A 9,204-nucleotide genomic window follows, 5' to 3' on the forward strand; every position below is an offset into this window, starting at 1 on the left:
GACAGGCCCCGTGCTGGCGCGGGCGGCGCCGGCGCCGGCGTGGCTTCTCGGCTCCAAAGCTGAGGCTGTTCGGGGGCTGGGCTTGAGGCCGAGACCTTGAGACGGAACACGCGAGGTGATACGCATCACGAAAGACGACGGAAGTGAAACGGCTTGGGTGGGTGGGTGAAAAGCACCTGAGGGATTGTCTGATGGAAACAATTTTATTTGGGTTCGCCCCAGATTCCAGGATCCCAGAATCCCAGGTCCCCACACCGCAGGTCATAAGTATCGTAACGAAACGAGGCGTTTTTAGCCGCATGCACAGCGTCGTCGGCATAGAGTAATTATCCGGTCATCCATGTGGACGCACACCGCCATGTGCATGCATATTTGCACACATACTGGTGTGCATGTATGCACGAGTGTTTGCAAGCACTGTAAATTTAGGAGAAAAGAGTACGAGCTGTCAACTGACATTTTTTTATCAAGAAATCAAGACTATTGTCTATGCACGTAAACGATTGTTTGATTGCGCCCGACTCATGCGAGATCGCATAAGGCTCACACGAGAACGTGTGCAACCTCAGGGTATATTGAATCGAGACGCAGAATCACGAGCGTGTGAAAAATGACCGGCGGGACTCCCGCCTGAGAGCCGGCGAAGGTCAGCGGCGGCGGCACCGTAACCATTGCCCACATGAACAGCAACCCAGGCCGCCAGACTCAGCCACTGTCTTTTTCCGAGCCAATCCGGCGTAACGCATAACGGCTCCGCTTCATTCCAAGCCAACCCGCAGATGCGTCCCACCCCTCACGGTCTGAAACATACTCTCAGACGCATTCCACGCCTTCCAGTCTGAACTAGACCGACAGAAGCATGCAGCTCCTCTCATTCTGAACCGGACTGGCAGGTGCATCCTTACCTTTCACTCCGTCCATAGCCGCGGGGCCGTCCCGGCCCCGCCCGCGCGGCCCATTCCAGCGGCGCCGCCGTTGTTTTTGTTGTGCTCTTCGGCCGGTGACAAAAACTGGGCCGGTGCTGGCCGCGCCGCCGGCGCCGGGCCGCGGCCTTCGGTGCCGCGCTGCCTGCGCCGCCCGGGTGACGTCGAGTGTGCGTGGCGCCCGGCCTGCTTTCTCCCCCCCCCCCTCCCCCCCCTCCGACTCCCGGCTGTCAGCGCCTGGCGCTCAGCCACGTCAGGAGTGGTGAGGGGCCATTACCAGAGGGTCTGCAGCCTGGGCCAGACTTGGTGCGCAGTGGAGGTGGTGGCGACGGCTGGGGTTGTGTTGACGTGGCCAATCAACGCTCTCGCCGACGCTCCAGCAGCGATATTTCACCGTTGTTTTGATCGGCGTGGAATGCTTCTTAGATGATTGGGGCTTATCGCTTCACAGCGTTAGCCTCGTTCTGTCGACGTTCGAGCATGTGTTGTCATTACGGGACCACATTTGAACGCTTTTATCAGAACACAACAGCACTTTCTCCCAGGCACGTATGTTGACCTTCAGCACCAGCCTCAGCAATATTTAGGAGGTTGTCCAGACTCTAGTTTAGTCTCCCCTCGACCTTTCATGAGGTCGTGTGTCCCAGCAGGCATAACGGGCACCATACACTGCCGCGTGAGCGCCAGGGCCGTTCATCACCGGCATACAGCGCGGTCTGCGCAACAGCCCATTCCGTTGACCTGCTGGAACTTGGGGTGAGAGTCGGACCGCTCGCAGTCAGCTGTTGATTGCTGGTCGGCTGCGCCAGCGATGGGAGTCAGGTGAACAGCAGGACAGATGCGGCTGCTGGCCTCGAGTGGCCCGGCGCTCGAGGTCGTACCAGGGTACCACCCTCTGGAGGAATGGCGACAACCTCCGTATACGTGCCGTCCTCGGTGACATATTAGGCGGTTTGTGGCGTGACCTTCCTGCTGCAAAACCCTCTCTCCTGTCACCGGCTCCGTGCTTTAGGCACCGACTCGATTACAGGACGTTATCAGATTTCAGTTGTCATAATTTAGTAGCACCGAGTCGCGTACGTTAAGAAGGTGCTAAGAGGCGAAGGGAAGGGTACAAGTCTCACACCATTATATGCCGCGCAAGTTATCTGAGAATGAGATCCGCAGTTCCATGGGATAATACAACAAATCGAATTATAAACGAAATACTACTATTGCCAAACTAACCTAAGCTTAACTTACATATGCGGCTAGTTGAATTATTCACATGGACGATTCTTTGCTGACAAAAGTTAACCGAAATTGCTTTTGATGTGAAACACTCGCTAGCAGCTTAACCACCATGTGTGCTCGTCATCTAAAATGCACACATACTGCCTTCCTCTCACGCACACTACTCGCACCAAACACACTTCCACCACTCATGCTGCCACATACCTCACATACCTACTGTGGTCGACTTTTTGCTTGCCTCAACTTCCTCGTCTCATTCTTTTGTGCTACGCTTTGTCCGAAACGTTAGCTCCATTCATTCCTCCGCCACGAGGCACCGCGCGGACGACCGGTCAGCTTCACACCTGCATCCTCTGCTGCAGATCACCTTCGGCGTCGCCCCAGGATAGGTTCAACAACGCGCGGCTGAAGTTTGTGCAGATGGAGCAAGACAAGGAGATAGCGCCGCCGCCGGCAGTATCTCCGAAAAAGTCCAGCTCTCCCGGTATGTGGTCACGCCTTCAGCGTAATTGGGATCGCTTGGCGAACGGTACTGGTGGTGAGGGGGGCTGCGTCAGAAAAAAGATCGGAGACCGTTTCGCCCATTTTTAACACTTCTTGAGATGCTTGATCGCCCTTCTAGTTTAGTTGCATGCGCTTAAATGCCTGTCTCGTCAGTCATGACAGGGAAGTCCGATTGCGTCCTTCGACAGCCCTCTGTACAGTCTCGTCTGTCCCGGACATGACTCTCCTTCGACAGCTCTCTGTACAGTCTCGTCTGTCCCGGACATGACCATCCTTTGACAGCCCTCTGCGCAGTCTCGTCTGTCCCGGACATGACCCTCGTGACCGGCCGCCAGATACCCCAGTGTCCGAGCTCGACGGCGGCCGCGGATGGCGTCAGCCCAGCTTCCCCGACATCGGCAGCAGGGAGGACTCCGCTCCGCCGCCGCCAGGCGCGCACGCCGACAAGGGGTGGCGCCTGCCCCGCTCCGCCGTCGAGGACGCCAGAGAAGAGGAGCCCGCGCGCAGGGTCGGCGAGCCGGAGAAGGGCTGGCGTCGGCCGCGCTCTTCTCGGGAGGGCAGCGGGGTGGAAGAGGCGAGCCGCGGCATGCCGGAGCCGGAGCTGCGTCCGCGCGAGACCCGCTCGCCGGCAGGGGGCAGCAGCGGCGAGGAGGCGCTGCGGAGGGACGCGCGCGGGCGGCCGCACGTGGCCGACATCTTCCGTCGGGCGGCGCCGGAGCCGCGGCTCTCTCCGGCCGCGGACAGCGGCAGGCGGCCGCCGCCCGGAGACCGCGCCAGACCACGCCGGGACGACGAGGTGCGCCCGCCGCCGGCACCTGAGCAGCGCCTGCGGCCGGCTGTCCGCACCGGCCGGCACGTGGAGCCGGCCGCCGAGGAAGGCACGGCGTTCGCGGGGGATTGCGATCCACGTCCCGACGAGGTGCACGCCAGGGTCGACCGCTGGGTGCGCAGCGCCGCCCAGGCCACGCCGTTCACACGAGCTCTCAGCTACGATGAGACCCCGTCGCCGGACGCCAGGGGCCGCGGCTGGCGCGAGCAGGAGGAGGAGCTGGCGGCGGTGCCGGCCGGCGTGGCTCGCCGCCCGCCGTCTGCCCGGCGCCCGTCAGAGCTCAGTGAGCGGGAGCCCGGCCCTCCGGACAGCGGTCCGGACCCGCGGCCCGGCCGCATCGTCAAGTCGCGCTCCACGGACACCTTCCTGGACGCCGAGCCGCCGGTGGAGGCCCACCGCGGCCGGCCGGCACGCGCGACCGACCGCGACCAGTGGCGCCGCTCGGCGGCTCAAGTGACGGCCGAGCTGCGACAGCGCTCGCGAGACCCGGAGGAGGCGGAGGCGCGGCCGCCGCGTCCCCGCGGCCAGGAGGAGCGCGGCCCGCGGCCGCGCTCGCCGGTCGAGCGGCTCCGTTCCGGCGGCAGCCTGCAGTCGGAGCCGCGCGCCGGCGAGCGACGCGGCCGCTACCAGGAGCTGCAGGGCGCCAGCCGGCTGCCGGGCCTGGACCGGGAGACGGCGCGCGACCCGCTGGGCCACCAGCCGGAGGCGGCGCGCCACCGGCCGGCACTGCAGCTCGACTACCGGCAGAACCTGCCGCGCCGCCGCGATCGCAGCTGCGACGTGCGGGAGGCGCGCCGGCCGCCAGCGCGCGAGCAGCGTCGCGATGACGTCCGACACGAGGACTACCGTCCCCGCGCTCGGTATGGTGACGAGGGTAGGCACCGCCCGGCCGAGGGGCCGCCGTCCGGACGCGGCTTCGCGGAGCAGAGGATGCAGTACCCGAAGCCGGGGTATGACGCCAAGGGTCGTTCCCGACACAGCTTGGCTGACCCTCACGCGATGCCGCAGTATAACTACGCGGCCGGGGTAGCGGCTTACCCGTACTAGGCCGCCATCTAGCGACAAGATGTGGGACTAGAGCCATCGTTAGCTGCTGGGAGGTGTCCGGTTCCTAAGGCAGCGGTATGTGGTGGTTCTTATGGGTGATACGGATCGCCGATGGATTATTTTCAGTCAGATGCATGGATAATATTTGAATGTGATATGCTAACAGCGTTAGTAACCGACGTCATGTAGTGTTTTGCTCTGTCTACATGCTAGCTAAGAACGGCTCAATCCAGGAGTAGTGTATGGCGGTAGTCCGACGTCCAGTGCAATGGAGAAGTGTCGCCACTATTTTGTGTGTGAAGGTTTCAATAAACTGCAATTAAAGCCTGGTATGTGAACCACGCATGAGTACGCGGGTCTTCAGCCAGACTGATATCTTAGCGCCTAGCATAGCCGCAGCGACGAGTTACACGTCTACACTATCATTGAACGTGTAAACTTGTCACGAAACTTGGTTAGAAGCGCATCGGGTTATTTCACTTCCATGCACCACAAGGTGTTGCAGAAATCTAAAATTTCTAGCCTCATAACATCGAGCTTATGCGTGATACACGTATGACTTGAACGCTAAAATAGTGCCGTCGGGCAACCGACGATACATACATCATAACGGCAGTGCATGTCCAGCCTCCGGCGTCCACCCGTGTCAGCTGAACACCAGAAATGGGTAAACTCGGGTCAGGGTCAGCAGCAACAGGCATGTATTGCAATCACAGCTACCATGACAATGTACACTTAGAAATCTATCATCGGTGAGAAGTACTCAGATACAGCATTCCGCGGCCGTTTCCTAGGCGGAGGTGATGTCCTGCAGCCGCTCGTCGTCCTCCTCTTCGTCGTCCTCCTCCTCATCATCGTCGTCACCCAGCTGGCCGGAGTCGAGGCCTTCGTCGCCCAGCTGGCCGGGGTCGAGACCGACAGCGGCCGCAGCCAGCCGGTACCGGGCCGCCCGGTCGGCCGGTCTCGGTCGGCTCAGGCCGGGCGGCCAACGGCCCCGGCGCCGCTCGCGCTCCGAGCGCCGCCCCGTGAACAACAGCATCCGGCCGGGGCCGTGGTTCAGAGCGTAGCCGGCCAGCGCCGAGAACGGCACGCCCATCACCAGCACGTGGTGGCCAGTTGTAGAAGAAGCGCCAGACGCCGTGGTGGTCACCGCGCACGTCCAGGTCCCACAGGTTGAGGCAGGTGGCTACCTTCTCCCAGCCGGCCGTGTCGGCGGCGCTGGTCATCCGCACGAACAGCACGTACGTCTGGTTGGTGGCGTTGGACGGGATCATGTCCCCGCAGGTGAGGCGTGACTGCGAGCCGTCCAGCTTGGTGGCAGAGCGCAGCAGCTCCATCAGCTGCGCCGTGTAGCGGGGCAGCACCATCCGCTCCACGTCCTTCAGCCTCACGTCCGGCTGCCGGTTCAGCGCGTGGTCCCAGTAGTACTTATACTGCATGGCCGAGCCGACGTGGCCGCCCTGGAAGCCGAAGTGGTAGGTGCGCGGCACGTCGGGGACAACACAATCGCGTCCCTTCCGGCGGTCGGCGTGCCGCACCAGCACGTCCCAGTCGAAGTCGGCGCCGGGCGCCGGCCAGCTCGGCAGCAGCTCGTCGAAGAAGAGGCTGCGGGTCAGCATCCAGCCGAGGCCGGGCATGAAGCCGACGCGGTAGAGCAGCGCCGCGTCACCCACCGTGTGCCGGTAGCCGTGGTCGTTCCAGGCGGAGATGCAGTACAGACTGACGTCCTCGTCCAGCAGGTGGTGCGTCTGCTGGAAGAAGCTGACGAAGTCGGGCGACACCTCTAGGTCCTCCTCAAGCAGCACGAGTTTGTCAGCCGTCGGAAACAGCTCGAACGCCTTCCGGATCGTGTAGCGGTAGGCGGAGCCGATGCGGGAGGCGGCACCGCGCAGGGCGGCCCCCGCCGGCTCGGCGAAGTGCGTGTGCGACGTAACGTTGAGCAGCCGCAGCAGCTCCTGCACCTCCCGGCGCTCGCCATCGCTGAAGACCACCAACTTGGCCGGGTCGAGGCCGCGGTTCGGCAGCAACGAGGCGAGGCAGCGGTACAGGTAGCGCGGTCGGTCACTGGCGAGTACGACCACCGGGTACGGGAAGCGCGTGCTGTCGGCAAAAGGGCGGGGCGGCGCCGGCAGCGACGGCGCGTCACAGTCGCACAGGGCGCCGTAGCCGTCGTACCGCTGGCAGAATTCTCGTCGGCGGAGGTCGGCGGCGTCGGAGGTCCGCGCGCAGTCGGCCCGCTCGCTGGCGGGTACTGTGACGGCTAGACGCAGGGTCGGGCCCGGCGGCTCGCCGGCCGCCAGGGCGAGCAGGTTCGGCACGTACCCCTCGCCGAGGACGGCACCGCCCTTCACCGCCACCAGCGCGAACACGGAGCGCGTCTGCAGGTCGGGCGCAAAGCTGGAGTTGAGCGCGCGGAACAGCGCCTCGCCGTGCTGGTCCAGCGAGAGCGCCGCCTCAGCCAGCACGCACAGCACCACGGCCCGGCCCGGCCGCACGCCCGCCAGGAAGGCCTCGAGCGCGCGGAACGCGCCGCCCGGCGCGTGGCCCGCTGCGAACGTCCGGCCGGTGGCGCGGCCCGTGCGCGTGTTCAGCGACAGCGCGTACATGCCGTTCATGTCCAGCCGCCAGGCGGACGGGCTGCCGCTGTCGGAGGAGCGCGGCTTCGTCTGGTCCAGCAGGAGGCGGCCGTCGGCGCGCACGCGGCACGAGTCGACCGACGAGATCACCTCCACCAGCAGGCCGGCGGTGGCTTCCCGCGCCAGCTCAGCCGCCAGCCGACTGTCCTCGTGCACCCGGCCTGACCGCCGGCCACCGGCTGCGCCGGACCGCAGGGTGACACTGTCCAGCCGGGCGAGCACGCCGAGCAGCAGCAGCAGGCGACTCGCGTCTGAAACGGCAGACCCGGAGCGGGATCCGTGAACACAGCCCAGCAGGAATGTGGAGGTTTGAGTCACTTCGGCGCATGACAGTGCCATTATCAAACGCTTGCTCTACGGACTATGGAACTGTTCTACTGTTGGAACGGGGTAATAGTCCTTAGCTAATGCAGAGCATTGGCCTGGTCAAGTGTGTTATTGCTTACACAACTTTCCGGCCGGTTCCTTTGTTGACCATCGCCAATTTTACGTTAATCAATTATTCCATGGGCATCAAACACTTGTCAAAATTCGCATATCCATTATCCCATTATCCGGCTCTCAGGGAGTGATGCAGCAATAATAGTTTTTTGAAACGTGTCGCATAAGATATACGTTCGTTCTAAACACGAAGTATATAAATGCAACATCATCACGCTTCGCACAATGATGGACACCACCGATAGCCATCATTTGAATTGCCATCATGTAACCGGACACGATTAATGGTTATGCTAGACATGATCAACATTGTTCTCAGAAATCGACTCTATAACATGTTGGCTAATGTTTCTTTTACGGCAGCGAAAAATCCGATACTGGGAGGCAGCTAATGTGGTTCAGTCATGAACATTCGACAGTACAAGAAATAAGATCAGTTGCTCAGTGTCAAACTTATGGGGGCGAATAAGAAATTTGCAAGTGAAAAGGTGAGCTTCCGAGAACAACATCAATGCCGTCCTCACCGACCCTGCATTGTACGTACCTCGCATGGTGCTCCTGAGTGTTCCGCAGCTGGGTCACATGGGTGCTGTGGGCAGAGCTGACGCTTACAGCACGGTCGGCAGCGATCTGCGCTCGCCAGCCGCGAGCCCGGCCCCAACCGAGCCGCTCAGCTGGCGACGCTGGCCTCCAGAGGTCAATGGCTCGTCTGCGAGAGCCGGCGCGCTGCTGCGGGACCGAGGGGCCGGGCCGCTGCCCGACCGGGCGGGCGGGCGGGACGCTGGCCGACCAGGCGGGCGGGCGAGACACTGCCCGACCGTGCGGGATACACTGACGGACCGGGCGGGATGCTGCCGGATCGGACGGGATGCTGCCGGACCGGGCGGGGTGCTGCCAGACCGGGCGGGATGCTGCCGGACCGGGCGGGATGCTGCCGGACCGGGCGGGATGCTGCCGGACCGGGCGGGATGCTGCCGGACCGGGCGGGATGCTGCCGGACAAAGCAGGATTCTGCCGGACCGGGCGGAATACGGCTACGATGCCAGGGTCGGATGGAGTCTGGCCCACTAGTGTCTGCACCTACGGGACATCCCCGAAATCGAATCAGCGGGGTTGGAATTAAATTTATGTCTTTGTCATTCACTTTTTGCGCCGGTCTTTTTTAGCACTGAAGCGTCAAGAAGCTGCTGAGCTGCGTGTGACGGAATAACAATACTCTGAACGGAATCGACACCGCGCAATGTCGTCATACGGCGCACTGTAAATAAGACATGTCAAGCATCCCTTGCAAAGAAGACGACCAGCAAAATATTCAGGGGAAGCATGCTGCCTGACAGAGAACACACACTGACCGAACGTGGTCAGGCTGATTTGACTGAGGTCTGCCAGATTCACTGATCATTGCATCATCTTTTGAAAATATAGCGACCAGGGTCATCATGGTAATCTTGATTTCAGGGGCTAGCCAAGGAACGGCAATGCAGCTGCCTTTGGTCTCAGAAATTACAAGACGCGTAAAAACCAAGCGTAGCTATTCGTATCGTGGCGTACGATTTCATCCACCATTGAACATTTGGTGACCAAAAATCAC

At 61.9% G+C, this 9,204-nt stretch overlaps 1 protein-coding gene across 1 annotated transcript; it reads right to left on the bottom strand.

Annotated features, from left to right (window-relative positions):
* Positions 1 to 5,326: 5,326 nt before the first annotated feature.
* LOC119111349 (protein O-linked-mannose beta-1,2-N-acetylglucosaminyltransferase 1) lies at positions 5,327 to 8,164 on the bottom strand. Its single transcript, XM_037235164.1, has 4 exons — positions 8,158 to 8,164; positions 7,353 to 7,423; positions 5,547 to 6,968; positions 5,327 to 5,434 (listed from the first exon to the last, which is right to left on the bottom strand). The coding sequence occupies exons 1-4, from the start codon at positions 8,162 to 8,164 to the stop codon at positions 5,327 to 5,329; spliced, it is 1,608 nt and encodes a 535-aa protein (XP_037091059.1).
* Positions 8,165 to 9,204: the final 1,040 nt, after the last annotated feature.

This window comes from Pollicipes pollicipes, unplaced genomic scaffold (genome assembly GCF_011947565.3).
Source record: "Pollicipes pollicipes isolate AB1234 unplaced genomic scaffold, Ppol_2.1 Scaffold_7261;HRSCAF=8764_pilon_pilon_pilon, whole genome shotgun sequence".
NCBI lineage: Eukaryota > Metazoa > Arthropoda > Thecostraca > Pollicipedomorpha > Pollicipedidae > Pollicipes > Pollicipes pollicipes.

What these genes read in the sequence shown, in the direction of transcription:
- LOC119111349 (XM_037235164.1), bottom strand. An exon ending in TCACCCTGCGGTCCGGCGCA is followed by an intron (nt 6,969 to 7,352) that starts GCCGGTGGCCGG and finishes TCGCTGGACCAG; the next exon opens with CACGGCGAGGCGCTGTTCCG. An exon ending in TTCACGGGGCGGCGCTCGGA is followed by an intron (nt 5,435 to 5,546) that starts GCGCGAGCGGCG and finishes GACCCCGGCCAG; the next exon opens with CTGGGCGACGAAGGCCTCGA.